The sequence below is a fragment of the Poeciliopsis prolifica genome, unplaced genomic scaffold, assembly GCF_027474105.1.
Source record: "Poeciliopsis prolifica strain line A6 unplaced genomic scaffold, Auburn_PproV2 SCAFFOLD026, whole genome shotgun sequence".
NCBI classification, from domain to species: Eukaryota; Metazoa; Chordata; class Actinopteri; order Cyprinodontiformes; family Poeciliidae; genus Poeciliopsis; species Poeciliopsis prolifica.
In genome coordinates, this window is record NW_026562401.1 from 3,579,212 (window position 1) to 3,605,452 (window position 26,241).

General features: G+C 41.5%; 1 protein-coding gene across 1 annotated transcript in view; it reads right to left on the reverse strand.

Annotated features, from left to right (window-relative positions):
- Window positions 1-25,107, reverse strand: part of si:dkey-246i14.3 (ephrin A4) — a 43,424-nt gene extending 18,317 nt beyond the window's left edge. The window contains exon 1 of the mRNA XM_055048117.1: window positions 24,592-25,107. Coding sequence (XP_054904092.1) covers window positions 24,592-24,713 — 122 coding nt within the window. The 5' untranslated portion in view covers window positions 24,714-25,107. The remainder of the gene's footprint in view (window positions 1-24,591) is intronic.
- Window positions 25,108-26,241: the final 1,134 nt, after the last annotated feature.

Consider the following 26,241-nt stretch of genomic DNA (forward strand, 5'->3'; position numbering starts at 1 on the left):
GGAAAGGACACTAAGGACAAGGAGTGAATCATGGAAGGAAAAACTCATGGAAAAAAATGAAAGTCACAAATAAGTAAAGAATGAAAAGGAAGAATGAAAAAAAAAGTGAAGGAAAAATTGAAATTCAAAGAAGAAATGAAGAAATTGAGAAAAGGACAAGGAAAAAGCTTGGAAGTAAGGACACAAGGGAAGAAGAGGGGGAAGAGGAAGGGCAAAGGACAAAGGCAAACTGGACCAAAGAAGGCCAGTGGGAAGCATATTAGGAAGTATGCAAGGAAGGAAGAACACCAGGAATGAATCAGTGAAGTAAAGAAACTAGAAAGTGTGTAAGGACAGCAGGAGGCACAGGAAAGCAGAAGGAAGTGAGAAAGAACAAGACATAAGGTGAAAAGGGAAGAACATAGGGACAAATGGGTGAAACTACACTAGGAAGTAAAAACCACAAGAAAAGGCAGGAGGAAAGAATTAATGACAAGAAATAAAGTTATAAAAAGACAGAGGAACACAAGGACGCAAGAGTTAAAGGAATGGAAGAGTTGCAGGGTACAAGTAAAGAAAGGTGGGTACTTGTGGAAGGATACAAGTAAGACACGATGAAAAATACTACATACTGGAATAAGAGATACAGACTTTTTTTACCCCTTTTTCTGAAAATATGAATATTTGGAAAATTGAAAAAGTCCAATTCCAAATTTTCCGACAGGAATTCGAAATTCGAGACTCGTGACAGGAGACAAATGAAGAGCTGTACAGAGAAGAACTATGGCAAAGGGAAAAAAAAGTTGGATGAATAGGTGAATAAAGTGTAGAGTAAAGAGAAAAGAAAGTGTTTTAATTAGTGACCCCAGAGAGTCTGAGTGCAGACACTCAGCGCGCCGAACAACGGCATGGAGGAGGAGAGAAGACAGACTTTAATTGGCCTCCTCTTCTCATGGAGCAGCAAGAGAGAAGAATGAGGGGCAGAATGTGGCTTGAGCAGAAGGTTCAGGTCCGTCAGTGGGAGTCTTTATAGAGGGGTGACAGACCGGAGGAGAGAGGAAGAGGAGTGCTGGGGCTCACTGAAGAGGAACATGGGAGGGAAGACGAGCGTAGAGTTGGGGGAAAGAGAGGTGGAGGTGGTGGTGCACAGCAGATCGCTCTAAAGTTAAGTAGGCGAACAAAGAAGAGAGCAAAAGAATAAGCAGCACGGAAAAAGGAGTGCAAAGCAACAGTAGGAAGAGGTACTCGGAGAAACTGATGAAAGCAGAAGTGAAGCGGGTAGACATGAAAAGAAGCAGGAGTCTGAGATGGTCCAGTACATTTCCAGTGCATCAAAGATGGATGGAGCAATGAGAGGAGAAATGACACGAGACTCTCTGGGACCATGACTAAAAAAGCTGCGAGAGATGAAGGTTCTCTCCTCCTGAAACTTGTGCGAATCTCTCAGTAGAATCATGGAGCAGAAGGGCCATCATGTGAGCTTGCTTTAGAGTCAGACATGTTCACAAGTCATTTTTCTCAAATCTTTGTCAAGCTCCCAGACAGACTTGGTCTCTGAAAATGAAATCATTCATTAAAGGCATACCACCTTACACTACAAGACTGCACCTTATGGAAACAAGCATTAAGCTGTGACCTAATTAACATATTATTTCATACCTTTATCTTTTGTACAACATAATGTCCAACATTTTTAACTATTAACATTCAATAAAATATAGAAAAAGAACCAGCAATTAGTTGAATAAATAAAACAGCCAGTTCTTTTATTTTGAAGACTCAGGTATGTCTGACTGTAATAATACCAGGATTCCACAACGAGAATAAAATGTTTGATATTAGAGAAACAGATTCTTTAAAAGACTACAGTCCCACATGCTGAGCTGCAGTCAGGTCTCATGGCTGTTGAAGCATGAGCTGAAAAATTTGCAGCAAGCTACTTTATGTTTGTACTTCAGGCTTGTCAGAGATACGAGTTCCCCATCTCTCATCTGCAATTCGATTATGACCGGTAAAAATAACACATCATCTTCTGCGTCTCCTGAAAACATTTCCAAAGTGATTAGATTGCATGAGTTGGTCAGATAACTGATATAAAGGGGAATCCGTATGAGTCCTGTTAATGTTTTTTTTGGAGACTACTTATTTGCAGTGAGATTAAGTTTCAGTATTCAAAGCAGTAATTTTTCCCCCTTTGAATACCCTGACATATACAGCATCACCCCTTGGCCCCAATGTGTGTTAAAGTGTGTGTTTGGGATGAGTGAGATCCCAGAGACGAGCCTTTCAGAGGCTACTTCCTGACACCATGTGGAAATTGATGATCCATCAAAAAAGACAGGACCCAATCGATCAGGATTCCTCGCTCAGGACCCACAAAAGCGACTTTGCCTGGTCAATACTCTTTCTGACACAGTGCGTGTGTGTGTGGGTGTGTGCGTGTGTGTAGATGTTGACACCTGTCCAATAACTCTATTACCCATCTGCACTAATCACAGCACAAAGGTACTTCATTTTTGTGGCAAGACGAACAGAAAAACACGCAAGTAAAGGTAGACACACACTCTGGTGCATTAATACAAAGACCATCTTTTTCTCTTCTTACCACCTGTGGAGCTTTTTAAGACACCTCAGGCAGAGAAATGTTTTCTGTTGAACTGTGTGAGTGTGCGTGCGTGTGTGCATTCAATAATAGGCCCGTGCTGTGTCAATATGATGCACTCTCTGCTATACGCGTCACTCACTTCAAGATTTCCTCTTCAGGTTCTCCTCTCTCCCATCCCTCACCTAAAAATCCCTCTCTGAATCTCCCTCTCACTCTCTTCTTCCTCCCTACTCCATCTACTCCCTCGTCTCCTGCTCCTCCCCCCCCCCCACTTTGGGTGACATGCATTCATTCTCCATCTGTTGCTTTCAGAGACTGCACATTCTTATATCACCTGACCTCCTACCTCCCACAAGCCTCCACCCTCAGCCCGCGCCATATGCACGCCAGCAATTACAGAGTCGGTGTGTGCTATACTCATGTCAACTTGTCATCCCTCTCTTCCCTCTCTCTTCCCTTCCTTCCTTCTTTCCTCTTCCTCCTCTCTGGACCTGGTAGGCCTGGGAACGCCCTAATTACACTCAGCATCCTCCTCCTCCTGGCAGACTCCAAGCGACACAGCGGTGACAGCAGAGGGGCATCATGGGAGAAGCTTTGAGAGGCTATGGATGTCAGGGAGGGGTGTGCTGGTGCAGCTTGGCAGAGGGAGAAACCTCTGGATGTGGCAAAGAGGACTGGTTACGTGCAGTTTGCCAGAGCAAAGGGAGAGGGGCAAAATAGAAACTCACACAAACACCACAGGACACACTTCGTCCCTTCTGCCACTGCACTGGAGACTGTTGCAAGCTCACGGTTGATAAGGAGCTGAAGCCAAAATAACAAGCTTGGCTCTTCAGTAGAAATGCCAACATTTATCCCTTAATAATCACTGAACACTGCAACACAAATCCAGGAACTCTGCAAAGCCAATATCCTGCAGATGTGTCCATGTTGCTGTGCGGCACACACACGGCCATGAGTGTGTGTGTGTGTGTGTGTGTGTGTGTGTGTGTGTGCGTGTGTGCAGTTTTAATGAAATGCAGGCGGATGACTGTGGCAGAGACCTTTGATCCTTTAATATGAGAGAATAATTAAAGGAGCAACAATCTTGCAACACAGCCTCAGGAATACAGAACAGATTCTCAACTATGCATATGCCCCAATATACAGCACCTAAATATCTGGGAGAAAAAAAAAAATCTTACTGCAATAAAAATACCGAAAAAAACAATTACACTTCCTGCCATTACGACTGAAAGCATGCGATTCTTTTAATACACGTCCTATTAGCTATGTGACTGGTTCCTTTTGGCGATGGTAGGAGGCCAGAATGCTTGGTCGAGTCGCAGTTCTTCTGTGGTCAGTCGCAGCAGGGCGACCGCTAACTCTGCTTACTACGCTGGCTGGGCACAGCGCTCTGTGGTCGCACTGCCTTGGCTGGATCAGCTACCAACTCTGTGGTGGGTCCTAAAACAACACTTGTAGTCACAAGGGTGGATCTTTGTGCGCTCTTTAATATTTGGAGTTGGGTTTTATTTCTTCACTCCTTTCACTGATAACAAATGAAGATCACAGTGTAAAAGAAGAATTAACAAAAGGCGAGGCATTAATCTCAGAAAACAAAACAGGGCTATTGTTAGCGGCATCAGTATTTTTGACGTGGCGTCGATTAATCCCACGTCATCATAAAAAACATGTCAAACCTGCATTAACAATAACATCTCAACTCATTCAAAAGAGTTTGTTTGGTGAGTTCATGGCTAGCTGATCTGTGGAAACCAGTGGAACCAGAGGCACATTTTTACAGGTTAATCATCCGTGGAAGTCAAAAGAAGATTCTCACGGCATGTTTAATTTGTTAAAAAGAAACAAAAAGTATGACTTGTTATATTTTTTCTGTTCTACTCCTAATAGTTCAAAGCAAGTATGGTTATATAAAGGTGTGGGTGCCATGCGTGCAGTAGATTATCCGATTTACAAAAAGAAGCTGAAAAGAAGCAAATACACACTTTCTTTTAGAAGTATGCCTTTTAAAAGAAATTATTGGTGTTGAAATATATGCTTCTTTGTCAAAAATCCATAGTTTACTTTGTTTCCTGTAAATGAATGTGGTTGTGTGACGAGAATAACAATTTTTAATAATGGAGGCCATTTTTGAACATTTTTGTTTGATTAGTGGCCTTAATCACTAGTAGTTCAGAAAGAGCCAGCGAATCCCAACAGAGGATCAAATTTACATTCATTAAAAATAAATTCTAGTGTAAAATCTCCAGAGAGAAAAATTTACAATTACATTTCATATTTGCAAATTTCAGGATTTCTTTTTTTTTTTTTTACAGTTATCTTCACAAAATATGTAAATACATTACAAAATAAAAAACTAAGGAACAATAACAAATCATGGGTTATAAAACAAGGGTAAAAATTAATGAAGCGAATTGACGCCAACCTGCTTAATTGTTAGTAGTGTATGTTTACTTTAATCAGCAAGAGTAGCTGAGCGAGTGTAGTTAGGGTCGTGGCCTGAAAGCTGAAAAGTTTGGAAACTATTACTGAATTCTGCCAGAGCATAAGCATTTCTATTAGCCAAATCGTCAGCAGTCAAGTGTGGAAATGAGCTGATGGTAAAAGCAGCCATACAAAAAAAAAATAGAAACATTTTACTTTTTGTTAGCTACTCATTTGAGATGGCAGGGTAGCTTTTGCAAGGTGAGCTATCAACATATTCTCCCATGACTCAGGGCTTTCCAATTAGTGCTGCTCATTATTTTTATCCCCATCATCATGATAGTTCATGAGTCAGCACATGCTCACAAAGTTTGAGAGCTGAGCGCTATGCAGCAACACAGTGTGGTAGTTTGGCTTGAATTTTACTGAGATGTGTTGAAGAAGAAAAAAAAAAATTGGTATTTTTGAGGCTACCACCATGAGTTACCCAATCTTTTTTTTTTTTTACGAAGGGGAGACCTATTCAACAGATTCATAACACCCAGGGGGATATGCTTCGAATGTTTGTTTATGGTGACTTCTATGGCTGTGGTTTAAAACAAATTACAGTCCAAACTTTTAGATAATATATAGTGGCTAACACAATCATGAGGAAGACTGCTGACACCAGACAGTCACTGACATCCTTCACAAGGAGGTTCAACCACAAAAAGGTTGATGGTAAAAGAAATGCACCATTCCAGTCTCACCAGTCCTTCCTTTGATGATGTATGCACACCACATCTCATAGGTTTGACCGGTCAAAATGACTGCACCAAGGCACCTTTTTGTGACTGAAGAGAAAAACAGGCATAGCAACATTGAGCAGCTGTTACTTCCAGACTCGGGAAGCCTTTTGTTGGGACAGCGGCATTTTCACAATCAGAAATAACCGAGGGGAGGTGTGAGAGAGCTCCTGATAAAATGAGCCTAAAGATAAAGGAAGGAGGAGAAAGTCGGCAGTTCATCAAAGAGAGAAGAGTGCTTCCTTCAGGTCGGCAAAACTTCCTCTTACTCCACAGGCTTACCCGAGTTCAGAGCCAGAAAAAGACAAGTGGAATTGAACAAGTTAGACAAAGTGGAAAACAGGCTTCATTTGCTTTACACTCCAGGAGATTACAGCGCTGAAACATTTCCGTCACCGTCTCGTTCTTCCTACACGTACACACACTCCTTGTCCACATGGGTGAAAAACACAACAAAATGAGGACAAGCCCACCCTCATAACCCCCAAATCACCTAGCAGTGCCCCCCTTCCTTCAACACAAAGCTTTGCTGTGTCCAAAGCCTAGAACCTAGTGTTGTGTCTATCACGATCCTTACTCCCCTCTACGAACACAAACAAGGATGTCGCCTCCCAATCCATGGCCATCTGTGGCCCCCCTACTATCTCGCCTTTCCAGCTGGCTCAAAAAAAAAAAAAAATCTTTTGTAAGCCCCTCTTTCCACCTAACATCCAATATACAGACTCCGCCTCTTTGGGCCCAAATTGGGGACAAACACATGATCAACACCTCATCATAGAAAGGAATCAGGAAAAGTGCTTATCTACACTTTCCTGTTTTGAATGTGACTGCAGGAGAGTGTGTGTGTGCGGGTGTGTGTGTGTGCTTCATTGGTTCCTTTGGGGTCAGCAGGATGCGTTTTTGTGCTTTACACCACAGACACTTTGCTTTTATTTCCTTGACTCGACTGACTTGAATGACTTGAATGGTTGGTATGTGAACTTTGGAACGTGTCCCACCGTCTCCATCTGTATGTCGTTTCCTCTCTGCGTCTAAGAACTCTTATCATCCTGCATTCAGATGTGCAAAGCCTATACCTCCTCTCTATCATCAAACTAAATTCTTATGTCCTGAAAACAATATCGGCACATTTCAATCAGATCTGCAATACATGTTGAGTGAAATGGATTTGGGTTTACAATTTTTTTAGCACTAATGTCACACTGAAAACAAACATATTATGAAACAGTTGTTTATGACAGTAACACTGACACCCCCTACAACATAAATGTATCTTAAGAATTTCTTGATGTGACGGAGACGCTGTTCAAAATGTTAGGAACAAGAAAACATGTCGTTCAAAGTGAAGCGTTCAATAGCTCTGGAAGGGCTGTAAAAAATTACCCGTTCATGTAAAGTTGATTACATCTCCAGTTTGTGCAACAACCAATGATATTGTAGAAAGTTGAGTAGTGACCTATGTTAATCTCTCCAACAAGCAGAGAGAAAAAATGCCGAAGAAGGTAAAGAAAAAAAATCTCTGGTAGAAAAATGCTGAAATTTTTCAACTGCTTTTACATTGCTGCAAAAAATATTTACTTCAAGGCTTTTCATTCATAGTTACCAGGTGTGCCAATAAATGTGGGGGACAGCAAACATATATCAACTCAATAAAATGACTGGTTGCACTTTTCTATCCCTGCAGACTCAATTAAATGACCAGAAGACACCAGCCAGTCACACCACTCCTTATTCAAACTGTGTGGATCAGCAGGCTGTCTCGACCCACATTCCCCACCAATTTACAGAAACAGATGGGGATGAAAGCATGCAGATAGATAGATGCACCTGCTGTTTGAGGCCTAAAGGAATCCCAGCCTCAAGTAAAGACAGACCCTATTTTCTGCCTGTTACGACGAAGGTCCGCTCAGCCGGCATGTGTGCGGATTCTGAGGGACTCAGCAGCACCACAGGACGGGTAGTTACGGCCGACAGAGCTGAGGAGAATTGGTCGATTTAGGCCCAGAGGACTGACGTGTACGGATACCAATTCATCTGAGTCATTTTGTTGCCGCTTTGGGTCGACAGAAGCCATCATCTCATCCTGTGGCAGAGCTCCCTCATGCATAGGCAGCCGTTCTCCCCGTCCGGCCTAGTCTAATCCTAAAAAAAAAAGCCTTCCTGTAACTTTTCAAGGAGGTATGAAATCACTGCACCAACATACAGTGAATGGACCAGAGTGCACGAGCATTATGCACTTCTGTAACAAAAAGCGGTGCATGGCAAAGTGTTGCCTCACCATGCCCGTCAGCACTGCGGCAGTGTGGAGCTTGTGTTCGAGTGGAGACGGCCACACTTTAAAAGGGGAGAGAAGAGAGATGGGGAAGTCGTGAGCGGCACAAGAATTGTACAAGGGCGAAAGCAAAAGTGCTCGTTCGGCAAGGAGTGTACAAGGGGCTAAATGAGGTTAGATGTGCCGTTGCCAGGACAACGGCCAATCCGTAGCTGGGACTGGTGCCAAGTCAAAGCCCCATCCATCCATCCATCCATCCATCCATCCATCCATCCATCCATCCATCCATCCATCCATCCATCCCATCCACTCACCCATCCATCCACCCACCCATCCACTCCATCCATCCATCCATCCATCCATCCATCCATCCATCCACTCACCCATCCATCCACCCACCCACCCATCCACCCACCCATCCATCCATCCATCCATCCATCCACCCACCCATCCATCCACCCACCCACCCACCCATCCATCCATCCACCCATCCATCCACCCACCCACCCACCCATCCATCCATCCACCCATCCATCCACCACCCACCCACCCACCCATCCATCCATCCCCCATCCACCCACCCACCCACCCATCCATCCATCCATCCATCCATCCATCCACCCATCCATCCACCCACCCACCCATCCATCCATCCATCCATCCATCCATCCATCCATCCATCCATCCATCCATCCATCCACCCATCCATCCACCCACCCACCCATCCATCCATCCACCCACCCATCCACCCACCCATCCATCCATCCACCCACCCACCCATCCACCCACCCATCCACCCACCCACCCACCCATCCATCCATCCATCCATCCACCCACCCACCCACCCACCCATCCATCCACCCATCCACCCACCCATCCATCCACCCACCCACCCACCCACCCATCCACCCACCCACCCATCCATCCATCCATCCACCCACCCACCCATCCATCCACCCACCCACCCACCCATCCATCCATCCATCATCCATCCATCCATCCATCCATCCCATCCATCCATCCATCCACCCACCCACCCCTCCCTCCATCCCTCCCTCCCTCCATCCATCCATCCATCGTTTGCTCCTTTCGTCTCTTTCCCTGCATCACGTCTGTTGGACAGCTTAAACCTCAGAGTAATGAGTGCTCTCCATGTTTTCAGCCATCTAAATGGAGCTGCTGTGTAAATACACTGCTGATTTGTGTAGGTGCCTGGCTCACATACATAAACCTGAACACGGCAGCGGTACCTCACCGCTCAGACTTTGATAGGGCCAACCTATGACGCGGGAAGGGGCTCTTACTGCGACAGCTTTGATAGGTAGCTTCAAAGCAGGGATTCAAACTATTTATAAAATCCATCAAACAGCTTTTCCTGCAAAGTGACAGGCAACCTGATCCACTGCCTCAACATCAATTGTCTTATGTACATGTGCAACCATAGTTTATGGTGATGTATGTGAATCTCAGAGCCTGCAGACAAATTAATGTTAACTTTAAGGAGGAGAGCACAGATTTTGAGAAGGCCCTTCATTTAGGTTTCCACTGCAAGGAATGGCACAAATAGAAAGAAAACCCAACAGAGTGGAAATTTTAATAACACATTACAGAGTGCAATGTGTTATTAAACACATTACACTATGTCATTTATTTAAAATGCAACAAAACTGAATTTTCAGAAATACTTAAACTGTTCCAGGAGAGCAGAAACATGAAATAAACATTATTTGGAAAGTCAGTTTCTGTTCTTGTAAACACATTTTATTTATGAAAAAAAAGCTATCTATATTAACCAGGCTTCATGGTAGAAAGAAATTGCTTCCTAAGTCTTAACTTGAAGTATTTCTGACAACTGGCAATGAATCGGAAGAACTTTGGCTCACTGTTCTTTACAGAATTACAGCAACATTGGAGCGTTTCAAGCAATCTGACAATAGTTCACTCAAAAACATTTGAGACATTTTTTATGAGTCATTGTCTGACTGCATAGCCCAAGCGTTCTTAATCTTAAGGTCAGAACTGATGCCGAAAGACCGCGTTCTCTAGGAGTTTTTGGAAAAGCACAGAATTCATGGATCCGTCAAACACAGAAAATCAACCAGTTCCTAAAGCAGCAAAGCAGCCCCAGACCATCACACATCCACCTCCATGCTTTCTGGAATTATGCTCTTTTCCTGAAAAAGTTTCACCACTCTTCCACAAAGGCAATTTTTTCCATCTGTGTTTGGTACAATTAATGCAGATCGCAACACACCAGTTTCTCTGCATTTCCTAGAGATGAGTAAAACGTCTTTCATTTAAAAAAAAAGAGCAGTCTGGTTGCATTCCATTTGGCCTTCCTGTTATCTATTGAAAGTCTTTTGCTCTCTTTCTCACAGCCTGAACGAAACACATTTAAGTCTCAACAGGTTGTAGAGAGAACAAGTACATTTTAAAAATATTATTATAGACCTGGTTGTTTTTCCAAGTATCAGTTGGAAAAGATCTGTTCGTTGATTTAAAAAATAATAAAAAATTAAAAGAAAAAAACAAAGAATTTTTTTAAACTCTTTTTTTAAAGAGGCAAATTATTGCTGTGAGAATTTGTCTGTTTATCTCTTATGAATAATCCTTTTAACATCGTACAATTTGTACTTTGGGCACCATTAATTTTTCATCTCCTCCCTCTGGAGCTCACTTTAAGACATATATTCTACACTTTTAACTGCATTAACCTGCGCTGATCAGTGGCCTAAGTCTGTCAGCCCACCTGTTTAAGTAGGCTAAGAGAAACACAGAAACATAAAACCTTTAAAACACACACACACACGTACCCAGACAGTCAGTACTTTGAAAAGGGCACTTGCAAAGCATATACACTCAGCCAATAAATCAGACCTGGCTTTGAAAATCCATCATTTTCAAACTAGGTCAGCCTCCTGACGGTGAAACCTCTATCCAATTTGTGTATACCATTTTTTTGTCTTGTTACCCACGATGTTAAGGTCGATGCTGGACAGGCAGTGTACACTTGTCTTTGTAATCTCAGGTGAGCATTCCCCCTCGCTTTGTCCGACTGATTTTGCGGTGGTTGTTCACCCAGGACTGGGTGGTTGGTGGGCTAGAGCTGTCCTGCCCTTTGTCAGTCAAACACACACGTACAAAACATGTCTAGGAGACATGCTCAAATACATCCAACTGGCCTGAATAATTTAAAGTGTGGGAAGGAGAGGAAAAGAGAGGAGAAAAGGAGGCTGCTGAAGAAGAGTTGAGGAGCAAATAGGGTAAGCTTGCCACTTTCAGTGCTTTAGTCTTGGTCAACTTACTTAAAAACTTCTATTCTTGGTTTTACTCCTCATCTACCTCAAATCTCATTTCCTTCTCCAGTTTGTGTGCCTGCACCATACCACCCTCTCCTTCCACCTCCCTCCCCTCAGTCTCTCTCTCTCTCTCTCTGTTTATCTAAGCACTTTCACGGTCACTGCCTTAGAATCCCAGGAGTCTAAACTGCCTGCTTCCCCTCTCCCACCCTCTTCGCAGCGGATCCATGGTCTCCATCTTTTTCCATCACATCGGTTGAGAGTCATATCGCTCTGTGTGTCGGGTGTATGGAAGGTCCACTTAATTCCCCCTCAAGGCATCCGACTTTCGCCTGTTCTAGTCACGCAGAGCTGTACCAACCCTCACCTCGTGAATATGAACAGAAATCAAAAGTAGAAAGGCAAAAACCAAAAGTTGGTCACTTGATCATTTTCTATTGTTTGGTTCTGGGAAAGTTAACAACAATAACTTCAGTTTGAGGTTGTGCTTTAAAATAAATTTCTGTTCCTTCTGGTTGGCCTGGCAGCTGCTGGTTTTCTTGGAGAGGCCAGTTGAGGCCAAAGTTCCTCAACACGGATGAAAGGTTCAGACACAATAAAGCGGGAAGGAGGAGGGGGCGACTGCTGGGTGGATTTAGGAGTAGAAAGGAAGGAAGTGGTGAGGGTCATGAGGAGAGGTGCAGACAGGATTAAATGATTAATTTGGGATTAGAGATGACTGCTCGATGTTTTAGGTAATGAACCACAATGACCCGAAAAATTAAAAGATTACCACATAGGAGGGAAGGTATGTAGGACTGTTTTTTTGCTCCAATTAATGACAAAAGGTCTGTTGTAAATCTGAGGCGAGCACTTTTTAAAAAACCTGTCTATAACTTTCTATTTTCCAAACAAGTCCATCTGGAAATATGTTTTGCAACATTAAAGAGTGGAGATTTCATGACAAGGCTTTTGTCACTGAGGGCTTTAGATGAACTCTTCATACTCAAACATGAAGTGACCACTCTGGTGTTTTGAGAAGACGGCTGCAAACAATGACTCCGTTTGCAGCTGAATGCAAGAGCAACAAGATTCATGAGTTCTCCTGCTACAAGGTTATAGCCGTGCAGATTGGCAACAGGCAATTTTCTCCATTTCCATTCAGCAAGAATAAAAAATGTTGTACAAATCAACTTCTGCTCTGGATCCTATCAGACTATAAATGACAGTTATCTGATTAGTTATGATTGGTCTAAAATGGTTTCATGTTGTCCAAGGCCTCGTCTGATGCTTGTTAATTGATGAGATGCACAGCAGCGCTCCCAGTGTGTGTTCCCTTCTTAAAGGCTTCACTCGTAATTTTACTTTGAGCTTGTGAGTCTCAACTAAAAACAAACTCACATTAAAACTTCTAAAAAATGTAAAAAAAAGCTTTCACTTATAGACTAAATATAAATTAATTTAAGTCTAAATGCCAATGGAATATCTAAGCACAGTTTAGATGGAATAATAATAATTTTGTTTTAAAAAAAAAATCATCCAATCATCATGTGATTATGTCACAACATCTTGTTACACATTTAACAGTATCAAAAATCAAGGCACCAATAAGAACATTTAAATGGTGGTAAATAATTATTAAAATTATTCTCTTGTCTATGGTTGTTTGTGTGTTTCTGATGTAAAGCACTTTGAAATGCTTTGCTGCTGAAATGTGCTTTACAAATAAAATTTGATTGATTGATTGTTCAGAGAAAGTAGTGGGTGAAAACAACACAGGAAGAGCAAACAATGTCTGCAAACCAAACCAATTTGCTGCATAATAGCTTAAAAAAATATTTAAATAGAAAAAAGATAATACAGGAATTTAAAAAAAAGATCAAGAGGCTTGGATCAAACTGTACATTTTTTTTTTCAGTGAAAATAAATATTTTATATCTTGATCTACCAAAGCACCAACTTGAATCTGATTTCTTGCGAGCGCAAATGGGCTTCTGATACAGTCAGTCTCTTGTTCTTTTTATAGTCATGTGACTCCACCACTTTGCAAGCCAGGAAAGCTCCGTCAGCTCTAAATGAAGTGTGGTTCCTCCTTGGGCTCTCCCCAGAGTCTGAGCAGCCACGTGTGTTTGCAGGCAGGCTGAAGGTACTATTGGTATCACGTGCGCCTCTCCCTACGACACCTGTACGCAAGCCCGCATCATGAGCTAGGAGGTGGAGGAAGGGTTCGCCCTCACTCCTTTACTCTGACGGTTGCTGTAATGCTTTCCGACACCCCCTCTTCTCTCCTCTCAGCCTCTCCCATCCCTTCATCCCTGGGGGCCTTCCTTTGCCGTTTGGGGAGTTGAAATCTGTTGACTCTTTCTCTACCATCCTCTCCTTAACACATTCTTCATCTCTCACTTCCTCCACTGTGGCTCTAATGTTTTTACTTACTCCTAGGGGCTTAGAACTATGAGGCAGTGAAGGCAGCATGCATGTTCATTTGTGTGGTGTGTGTGGTACGGGCGTCTCGGAGCAAAACCAAAATGAGGGAAAAATCTGTGTGCTGCGCATCACTGTGGGCTGAAAGTAGGCTGAGTTGCATTGTACTTCTGGGAGGCAGAGCCAAAATATTAGCTTTTGTTCTACCACAACCACATTTCTAACTTTTCTAGAAGTTTACTTTATGTTCTTGCAAAAATACAGTAGACACATATAAATACAGTAGATACATATATTTACAGTTGTGGGTTTTCACATATTTTACACTGGAAATTTATGGGAGGTATTTCTATGTTGGTGGAAGATTTAAAAGCAGAAACTGCAAAAATTTCTTGACAGATGGGATTTTTTAAATAGATGACTAATAAAAGACTGACTGGAAGGAAAAATGGACAACTTGGATAAACAGAAGGAGAAAATAATATATATAGATGGAATAACATTTAGGAATTCAAATATTGTTTAACACACTGTTTTCCAAATTCTTGAGTATTTGTCGAGACCTGGATAAAAGCTGACATTCCTACTACTTCAGTGTACATACAAACCACTTTCTTGGACGCTCAGTAGTGTGCAAAGATGTTTTTCTGTTTGCTGCCACTACTGCATTTACTGCAAACTCACTGAAGAGGCTGTAGTGAAAAGTGTACAAAGCATGACGTGTGGTCAGACACAAACAAATTCATGGCCAACAGAGGATGTAATGGGATCTAAATCAATACGCGAAGCAGAAAGTGATGAGCTCTGCATGAAACACTTCATGCAGATTTGCCTTTTTTTTTTTTTACATTTTTGAAGCATTTCTTGATTTTTCTTCGTTAAGCAGTAAAGGCCTATAATCCACCTTCAAAATGTTGCTTCTACTCTTCATGTCAATGCTATGATCATGATCACAACAAACAGGTGAACAAAATGCCTAATCTGCACAAAACAATTCAAACGTGCGGCCAATTAACATCCGTGCAGCAAGAATCATTTAGTTAGAGGCCACAAAGAGTAACTTATTTCACCATAATTACTTTAATTTTACAGAAAACATAGAGATCCAAATCAGGCAAGGTTTCTGGGAGAAAAACAGGATTTATCACAAAAACGAAACATGTTTCTGCCCTTTAGCAGCTATCATCAGTGGTGGTATGATGTCTCTGTGTCCTTCCGGCATTCAGAACCTTGTCTTGTACAATAATCCAGGCTCCTGCTGCAACCTTTTGCTCTGCCTGGCTCAATACTAATTCAATTTCTGTCTCTGGGAATTCCCAGCCTGCCTTTTTGGTAGGATTTCTGAGCTGAGTGCAAGAGGAATGTGCGAGGCTCTCTGTGCTTAAAAGTGTGAGAGCATTTCTGCGTGCACACGTGTGAGAGAAATTCTACAACCTTCGTGTTGGCTAAACAAGCGTCACATTGTTGTGTTTTTATCCTGGATTAGATTGACAACGTTTCCCACATTTCTTGTCTCAGCATTCTTTGCCTCCCCCCAGTTTAATTGCTGTTTGGTACCAAATATCTTTGTATCAAATGAGTACACAGCTCGTTTGACACCAGTAACAGTGACAGCTCATTGTGAGCCATGAATGAATGAATACGCTCACGCTCTGCGTTCACCAGCAGCCCTTAAACCACCATATCCTCCCTCTTCACACGCACGCGGCACAGCAGCCATTTTGTGCCAAACAGGCTGCGCCGTGCCAACAGCGCACCTCATTTCATTTCGCAGCTGTTCCGGCTCACTTGGAGACATTCGCCCGATGCAACTTATTACACGTTAATGCGCCCTAATATTGATGCATGTGTGGACACAGAGATCCAGGCGGACGTGGAGAGAGAAAATGGGAAGGCGATGGGTCCATATGCAGTCTGGCGATAATGCGAGGAGGCGACGATAATATCTGGCTGGTAAATTGGTATCGATTGACTAAATATCCTGACCACGGGGAGAGAGGCGGCCGTCCTTTCATGCCTGTACACCATGTCTGCTCGGAGCTGCACTGTGACTATCTGATCCATTTTAATACAGACATCTTCACTGCCGCCAGGCCTCTGCCTCAAACCTCATTTTCAATACAGTTTGCCCCGACTCTTCCTGTGCACAGGCATCTCAGTGTTACCTTCAGCCGGAAAGATAATTTTTATTGTGCAGCCATTATATTCGTGTTGCATGCATTCTGAGGTGTAATATATCACTTACCAGCAGAATGGAGGAATACAGGTTACATACTGATGCGCACCACAGAGAGAAACAAACATAATCATAGGCGGATATCAAGTTATATCAAAGTTTTATGAGGTTTCTAAACTGCAAAAATCTTCAAACAAAATACTCCTAAGGCATAAGCTCTGAAAAGATGCTAGCTATATGAAACAAGCAAGCAAATGCTGCTCCTCCCCCACTTGTTGCTGTGGCTAAAAGAAGTCACCGACATAATCACTGACTTACAAGAAAGAAATGCATCTTTAAATCTTTCATTTAAGAGAAAAATTAAGTCATATAAGGGTAATATCCCTTTGAACCAGTTGGCAAACTACATATTTTTTTAGATAATATTCCAACTTATAGAGATGAGCTGCAGGAGAAATATGCATGTCTATTTATCCAAATCAATAACGTTTTAAAAACAGTGCTGTGTTAAAATGCAAGAAACTTAATACTAGCAGCCGTTTCGATATTCTTGCTCAAAAAATAGCAACAAGTTGTACATTTTTATTTAAAGATTTTGTGTGAAGAAAATATACCAGGACATTTTCACTCACGAGTCTCATACTGTGAGAATCTTACACCAGGTCATACCTTATCAGTGATAAGCAACAACATCAAATGCACAACGCCCTTATTATAAGCCCCACATATACAATTAGAGAGATCCAAAGGCAACAATTCACCTTTTCCTTGAACACTTATGTTCTACCAAAAATCAGCTAACAAGTGGAAACAAAACAACCAATTTAGATGAGAGGCCAGCACAGCGGTTGGTAAATGTTCTCACAGTCCTATCAATGCTGGCTGGAAGAGGATTTTTCTCAGTAAAAGCCACTTTCACAGCTTGTTCTGAAGAGGAGAGAAGTTTGAAAACTTGAGAAAGATTTGATGATGAAAAAGATTGCAGCAGAATTTGAGTGTTTTTGATGCTTGGCAGGTACATTTTGAGACCGTAAAATTAATCACAGCTCCAACTATTTATCAAGGGAACAAAGACTTTCCCTTTTACCCAAATGAGCAAGTGGTCCAAAAGCACACACACACACACCCTCTCTCCTATAAACACACCTCTGACGGAGCCATTGTTCCTCTTGAAACAAACTTCAGCCGACAACAATGCTACCAAATGTCAATTCTCAAGCTTTTACAAGCCGCTAAAAATCACTGCCCCGCATTGTTTCCTGACAGAGATGAAGCAGCTCAAGGGTGCACACAAAGTGCACTCACTCAGAGATAATACACTCAAATCCACGAACAAACAGACAAGGCATGCTTACAAAAAACAGACAAGGTGGGCAAATGCATCTCTGAATCTACCCAAGTCGCAACGCCGCAGTTACTGAAACAATGGCGAGAAACAAGGTAAAAAGGAAGAGAGAGACACTGATACAGCTACATGACAAATGAGGAGAGGAGGGGGAGAGTGGAAGAGGGGAGAGAAACTGCTTTGCTAGCAGGACAGGGAATAAAGTGTAATTACCTCACTGTGGGTTTGTTGATTATAGTTCAGCCAGGTTCTCCATGTTAATCATTTACAGGGGAAGACAGAGATTAGCAGAGACAGACACAGAGAAGGGAGATAGGAGACGGTATGAAAAATACTTTCACTTAAGCCCACCCGTGCAACGGAGAAGTGAGGGATGCTCAATGACTGCTACATGATTAAGCAAAAATACAAAAATAAAAACATCTCCTCCTGGCCGAGACATGATTACAAACACTGTCTGCTTTCACTTCAGCGTGCGGCTTGTGTGTCTCCTGCTCATAACACTGACCAGGCCGGGACGTGCGTGTGCATGTGTGTGTGATGAAGGTGTGGTATGCAAGACGTGATTTACTTTGGTATTTAAAGCAGATCCTTCATGATGAGATCATGAATCTCATAAAGAAACGACGCCTAAACACAGCAAAGATTACACGGGAGACTTACGAGGGCCTCTTTCAATAAAGATACAGAAAAACCAACACAACTATTCACCTCCTCACGCACTGTTTAAACATGCTGCACTGGCTCACAGCTCCTGCTCGGAGTTTGTCTAAGGGATGACGGATAGAGGCAGAAAGAAAGAGGGAGCTCACAGGGATCATCTGTTTTATGTTGTTTTTGGTCTTTTTTTCACACTTTTAAGGACTATGTCCAAACTTGAAAAGTGGGTTCAAGTGAGGAGACTGCATGTTTTATTATTCTGGCTATGCCAGTACATGCTAAATAATCTACTTCATCCCATTTCACCAAATACTTGTTTCTTCATCCAGTGTTTGGCGGATTACGGCCAAGGAATGCCGGTTTCCCAACACGTTTAGTAATGTAATGGGAGAGCCGACAATGTTCAGGCTGAGATTTTTCTGGTGAATACTTTAAATGAAGTCTCTCCTAAATGTAAATAATTTCTAAATCAGAAAGAACCATTGCTGCTGAGCATCACTATAGGTGCAAGTTTTCCTTCACTGGAAACCTCCCATTTAGAAACTGACCACAAGTTCTCAATTGGGTTCAGGTTAGGTGAGGAAGGGGAACATGTCCGAAGGGATTTTCATCCCTTGCTGGCCAGCCCCTGCAATGAGTAGTTGCATTGTCCTACAAAATTTTTTTTGCCATTTTGAAAGATCTAAAAACTGAAAGAAGCTTCAAGAATTGGTTTTAAGATAATCTTTCACCTGTAAAGGTCCAACCATCTTATCTGAAGTTATACCAACCTGAACCAGTATCCCACCTCTTGAAGTGGAGCTCTGGGCCCGTCACTCATTTAGTCAAGGACCCATCAATCGGGTTCGTCAAGAGTCACTCTCATTTCATCATAAAACTTTTGAAAAATAGGTCTTCAGATATTTCTTTGCTCAGTCTAGATACGTCAGCTTGATTTGTCTTGTTGAGCAGTGTTTGGGTTTCAGCCTTCCTCACCTTGGGCACGTCTCTGAGATCTGGAAGATAATTCCTGGCAGATTCAGAATTGATCCTCTTCAAATCGGCATCATTTCAAAAATAAATTTTTTGCGAGCCTGTTAACTATTTATAACAAAATGTGCGAAGGTTCTGTGATCACACCCCTAAATCTTTGCAATTTAAACAGAGCTGCATCCCAAAAAGACTTTTTTTTGGGTACATTTCACTAAAAGAATAAAAGCTGCATAATAATTATGTAGAACTTGATATAAGGCATTGACCTCCTTAGACCAAATCCTAAACAGATATACATCACCTGCCATGATTAAATTCATTTAGCCTTCAAGTTTATCTGTTGGCAGTTCGTGAAAAGACCATATGGACAAAATACTTGTTGCCTATTAATTGTGTACTCTGATGTTGAGTCAGCTAGTAAAAAATATATATATATAGTGATGTTTTGGAAGTTGAATATTAAAACCATGACTCTTTGTGACTTCAGTTATGAGGATCCTGGGGATAGTAATAAAGTCACCTTCAAGAGAAGCAGCAAACATTCAAAGAAGAAATGCAAAGAATAAAACAAGAAATGAAGGGGAAAAAAATTTGTAAGCATCTACTGGAACAAGCTCACCTCTTTTGAGAAATCTAAGAATGAAAAGAACAGAAAAAAGGATAAGCCAAAGAATGGGGAATTGAAGTAGCTTATTTTTGGTTCAGATGAGGGTAACATTTGTTCTCATTACAGATGTATGGGACGCTCATATGCAGCAAAATCATATCTCGCCAGAGTAAATCAATAGGTGAAGTTTTGGTGCTTTGAGAAAAACGTCCCGACAGATTCCTGAGTGGATTTTATTAGGATGAATGTAGGTCTAAAGATAAAATAAAAAAAATAAAAATAAAAAAAAACAGATATGGCTGCATCAGCAACATGGCTGGTCAAAGTGTTTGACTCAACAGGTTTTAAAGGACACTGAGGTGCTACAAGAGAAGTATGAATACTATTATAAAAGTGTTACAGCTTCTTGCTCAGGAGAGACGTCACAAATATTGCTCGCACTCACAAATACTCTGAGAAGTGTGGTTATATAATTTTACCGACCTTTAACTGCTCCAGGAAGTATATAATAATTTCTCATCTAATAAGAGACTACTGCTCTAAAGGAGGCACAGCTGTAAAACCAAACGCGATCGTAAACGCTCTTCATAAAAAGAAAAAAAAGAAATCATAAAAGAGGTGGAATGCTTGAGCACCACAAAGATGGAGGCCATGGTATCTGATCCCACTGCGTTGGCCACTGACCCCCATCACTTCCATTTCAGAGCTCCATTTTTCAATCAAGAGGGTGCTAAATGTGCGCCCGTTAAAAGTGTTTTACTGAGCCTTTGTTACAAGCATATTAGCAAGCAAAGGGCAGAGCGCCGAGGCTCCTGTGTCTCCACTCTGCTGCCCCCGCTTCATTAAAACCATAAATCTAGATGTCGAAGGAACGGTGGCAGCAAGAGACCGTCTCCTGTCAACCACACTAAAGAGAGCATGTCCTCCAACAATCTACTGTAACCTAACATGATCTCATTTGGTAGCCTTTGTGTGTTCGGTCAGTGTTTTCTTTTTTTTTTTTTTTTTTGTGCAAAGATGCTTTAAAGATTACTCGGTGTGAACAAGTTATGCATTTCTCAAACTAAAGTCTGTTCTGTAAAGCACTATCTTACAGCTATACCAATCGAAGATGCCATTATATACCACAGATAAGTGCTTGACATATTGTAGTTTTGTATTATCAAGTAGTAAAGACTGATTATGTCACCGTTGAATAAACCCACCCCCATCATTATTAAATATTGATCTGGCAGATTTTTGGGTAATCATTTGAAAAAAATAAATAAATAAAACATTGCCAGTAGACTCATAAAATACAAATAATCTGTAAGCACTGTGAGAAAATGATGACTAGCTGATAGCTGCTGCAGTTAGCTTGTTGTTGACAATAAACAGAGGTGGCAAAACATCTTGTAATATTAAAATGCCACACTATTTCTAACAAGTAAACATCACTTGTAATAAATGTGAGGATTTATTAGATTTTTAGGAACATAGAAATGCTATGTCTCACAGTTATTAGCCGCTAATGATGCCTCAGTTGGCTTCTGCTTATTCTCACTGTAAAGCCAGTAAGCAATTTTCCTGTTTTTTATATTTTTATAATAATCTCTCATTTAAAAAAAAAAAAACTGCCATCAATGTTTAAATTGAACTGTGGCACCAAGTTATATCTAGTTTCGAAATCAATAGCATTGCTAAATCAAATCAAACTGTAAATACGAGCCAATGATGTGAGATAGGAAATGTTTAAGTCCACATATACGGTTTCTATTTTTTAAGACTTAGTTATGCTCGAGTTGCCCCATGTCTTTGGCAGATTCATCTGACAATTAAAGAAGCAATAAATAGGTAATTGTGACAGTCTATATAAAGTTTTTAAAAATAAATATTTTTCACTCTAAGAATACTTTAAATGGCTAACTGTTAATGCTGCTGAGGTCAGCATTTGCTTCATGACTTAATTTTGGCACTAAAAGGTAGGAATGTACTTTGTGGTGATAATAGCTCTCAAGACATTAAGATGACTAATTTTTACATTAAACAGAAGTCTTTCTAGCATTTCAAGCTCAGATTTCTGAGATGTGCAATCGAGGATAATGGCTACATGGTTAACACCCTGCAATGGTGTTTAAGTAAATAAACACCAATGAGATTTTTTTTAGATGCCCTTTTATTTTGATGAGTCTAAGGAGTAATTAGTCAAGTGCTTATTACTCCTTGAAGGGCAGGTTGACAAACATGTTTGCATGTTTTGACGAAGCACCTGCTACTTAATTATTTTTTGTGGTTACATTTTAGGTACTCGGTGCAAAAAGAAACATGAGCTGTACTGAAAATACAAAAAAAGCCTGACAGAACAGTAAGGATACCTCAACTGGCTAACTGTTCACTTCACACAATGCTAAAGTTAGCATGCGCTTCATAACTTAGCAGCCATTTCCACAGGTGGGATGACATCTTGGAAAAAAAAAAAATGCAAATGCTAAAATGTTTTTCAGTATTTCTTGTTACACTAAAGTCTACACTTTAGTTGTAGTTGCTCCGATATTGCATGCATTGATACTGCAATAATTGTGATTCAATATGTTGAGTTCTACTTTCGACTTGGACACCAAGCAGGTGAGACAGAATTTAGGCATTTATTTCAAGAAATGTTTCACAGAAACATGATTGCAAATCCAAAACTATTCTGTCCTGAATCAATATTTGGCTTGCAGTTTCCTCCACCATCGCCTGAGGGAAATAAAATGCAAATATCACAATACAAATCATTTAAACAATGTTCTACTATTTTAACTAAAGTCCAAAAAGTGAATATTTTGAAGCTTTGAGTCCTGGATTGCAGCACAGAGGCACAAAAGGCATGGCACCCGTGTTCCTGTGCTCCTCTTCCCTCTGCCTCACTGCATTTACAGGCCTCAAGACAACTTGGCTGGCTGGCAGGCAGCTAATAGAAAATATGGGATGGGAAAATGACTGAAGCTCAACTAATCACACTGCCAATAACCATCACAGGACAGGAGGGAGTCATGAGTCTTAAAGGAGGGTGAGCACAGACAAAAAAATAAATAAATGGAGAGTAGGATGTAACAAGGGAACTAATGAAGAAGAAAGGGAGGGAGAAGAAGAGAGGAGAGTGAGTCTAGGGGGTTCTGGACATCACTGCTCCACTGATAGCTTTGTGATTGGGTGGTGTTGCTGATGAGAGTGATTCTCTGCCACAGTGGGTCACCCTCCACCTGATGGCATTGTGATTGTGTGCTGTGCAGCAGAGTGTGCGCGGCACCGTCGCCGACTGTGACCATTCATCCCCAAATCTCTGGGGGACATGAAGGGGTTTCCTAATCCTTGCATTGTTCCTCCTAAAACACGTTTCTGTTGGATCCCAATTTGCAGTTCTGGGTTTTACTTGCCTGGATAGAAACGCTGGCTGGCTCTAATACACAAGATAAGAACTACGGCAATGACCAACAAGCCTTGGGGAAATAAATTATTGGCCTTGAGAATTATGTTTAGATCCTCTGTATGTGCATGGGCAAAAAAAAAGACGTACATGTAAATTAGAGATGTAACAAAAATCTTGGTGTTTGGCAGAATTTGTACAAATAAAAAAAATATGGCAGTATTTTTAGTCTATAAATAAATCAGCCAACAAAATATACATTGACTGATATTTAGGTTGCGCTGAAACACTGCACAGCAAGAACCATCAACATTTTGAAGAACATGTAATTAATATTTTATGCAACATACATTTTTATTTAACATTTCTTTTCCCCAGGATAAATTAATATCAAAAACCTATTTTATAATAAAATGCAAATACCTTGTGACTCTCCCCCAAACTCTCCTATGAGCTTTGCTCCATAATACTCTCCAGGCTGCTTGATGCCTTTTCCCACCATAGTTTTTCCTTTCACTAAACTTTTGGATAGTAGGCTTCTATGCATCTCTCTGAAAAGCAAGATTCTTTAACATTGGCCTTATTTAGCTTAGTCTTCTTGTGGAAAATCAGCAGCTGTCTGTTTGACTACTGTAAAACCAATCTCTCTCACAAAGTTTATTTATGTGTTAACTGTTTTTTGTTAAAACTCATATGTTTGCCTAGCTCAAATCTTAGACACACATAAGAAGAGCAATAGGTGCCCTATTGCTTGGCACTTTTTGTGCTCCATATACTTGTATGGAGCCTCTCAACAGCCATCTTCTTTTGCTGGACATTTTCTCTCTTGTACAAAGTGTAAGTGACTTTCTGCAAAAGTTGTGCTCATCCAAATGAAATCAATGTATGGGATATATTACCTTGTGTACAAGTTATTTGTGTAAAACATTTTCATTGTAAAGTGCCTCAGTGTAGAGCGAGTCTCTGAACAAGACTGTAAGACAATAGTTGACCCGTTTTTGAGTCTGCAAGTTTCACACCTCAAACTCCCGATTGGACCACTCTGGAACACCTGGATAAGTCCTGCTCTGCCAACCCTGATGGCCCCAATCAACCCATTACACGCACATCTTCTCATCACCAAACCAATGCACAAAAGCACATAAGACTATAATGAACACCTAAGCCACGAGAACGTCATAAGTGTCATTAATGGCAACAAACATTTCAACAGAAACCCATATTTCAGACTCTGTTTAAACAGAGTAATAAGTAACTGCAGAATGGTTATTATGAGGAAGATAAGAGGCTGCCTGGGGAAGGTGTGAGCAGATAACTGGGTCTTAGGTGAACCCAGTTTTCCATTGTATCAACCTTGGTTGTTTCTCTTACTACTTTTACTCCAGCAGCCTTTTAGCCTGAAGCCTTCGAGAGATCGTACCTGCTCTGCACACGCCTCTTTAATTAGGCACAGAAACACGCGATCTGCTGCATAGCTGACATTCTTGAAAACAAACTAAGCTCTGAGTCATGCTCAAGGAGCTCAGATTGTTGTGCAACAGCGTGGCAGGACGAGTTCAGGCCGGCTCTGTTTGTTTTAGCCTGAACCAGCCCGGCTGGTCTCTGCTCTGACCCGATCCGCTGGTCTTTTCCTGAGGGGAAGCATCCCCTGACTGTCCAGGAAGGTGTCTCACCTTGTGTTCGTGGAGTTCCAGTAAACCACGTGTCTCTTCGCCACCACAGCGGAGATCACGTTGAGGAGGAAGACTGTTGCTTTAAGGGCGCCCGCAGCTCCGGGTGCGCGCAGGCGGACCATCCTGGAGAGGTTGTTCTGCAGCCCTTTGAGAGGGTGGAAGTCAGGTTGGGAGACCCTGACAGAAAGAGGCGCGTTGATCAGCTGTTCTGGCTGCACGGTAAAGTTTCACCAACTCATGCACACGGTGCCGCACTTTCGCTAGACCGGCTCCTGCTGCGGAATGGCATGATGCACCAGGGAGAACTCATTCAAACCGCGCAGGAAAAAAAAAAATAAATAAAATAATCATAATAATCTGAACAGAAAGCACAACAGAGGTTGAAGAAGGCGCGCCGCCCCCAAAAACAATGCTCCTGCGAATTTACCCAAATCCAGAGTTCTAGTTTTGAAGCAGAAGTCTCTCTAAACGAAGATGTCACCTGAGTTCAAAAAGGCTTTCTAATCAATTAAATCACATAGCCTGCCAACTGGTTTGGCAGCAACAGGCTGCACAGAGTTGGAGAGGGCGGATGCACCGAGCTCAGGGCGGTGCCGGGCAAACTTCGAGCCAATCGGTCCATAAGGGTGTGGTTACACGTGACGCCAGAGTGCAACAGTTAAATCCTTGAGAGGTGCGCCCACTGGCGTGGGGGTACCGCCTGCGACAGTTTCGCTATGGCAGGAAAACCCAGAAAGACGATCTGGTTTTACTTTTTTTTTTTTACCTGAAGTGACCAGAGACGGAGTGTGGGAAACCGGGTCCTGGGCAGAAGCAGGGAAAAATGTCCCCCAAGACACCTGAAGGGCTTACCATACCTTTTGATATTTCATACATAGAACGCAACATGTTTTACTTTTACTTAATTTTTTCCCCCCAGTATCTTTTTGACTTAAATGCACATAATTTTACTCAACATTGGTTTCTTTAATATGCGATGAATTTAAGCGAACTATCTTGAGGAGCTTTTAGAAAGATACCCCAAATGGTTCATCAGCATCATGCAGTTTAAAAGATAAATCTGCTGATCCATCAAAAGTTTACATACAACTTTGTCTGAATATATTTCATATAATGACAAAAAATATGTCATTTGTCTTCTTAAGTTGTCTATTTAAATATCTTTTGCTACAAAGTGAATTGTGTACACTTCAACTAATGACAACATTTATGGCACACTCACTTCCAGAAGTACCAAATATGACAGTTTGAAGCTCAGATCTTGTACACTATCCATGAGCAGCTCCTTTGAGTTACAGCAGGTATACTTGGGGTATTGAGTGATGCAGCAGAAAGAGCAGGTGCCCCTTAAAAGAGGTAATAGACCTCTTTTAAGGTCTAACTTACATGTTGGATTTGTGTCTAAGAAAGGCCACTTGTGTTTAAAAATTATTCAAGAAAACAAGGTATGCATTTTAGCCTTGCAACTCCTTGCATAATTTGAAAAGGCATCACTTCTTTGAACAAAGAGGCAAGCAAAGTATCCTTCTTTAATGACTGATTTTGTTTCAAGAGTGACATTTAAGCAGATGATTCGGCTAGTGTGTGTTCTGCTATTTAATAATTCTGTTAGTCACCCCAAGGGAGGATGTTTCCACTGTAATCACTGTT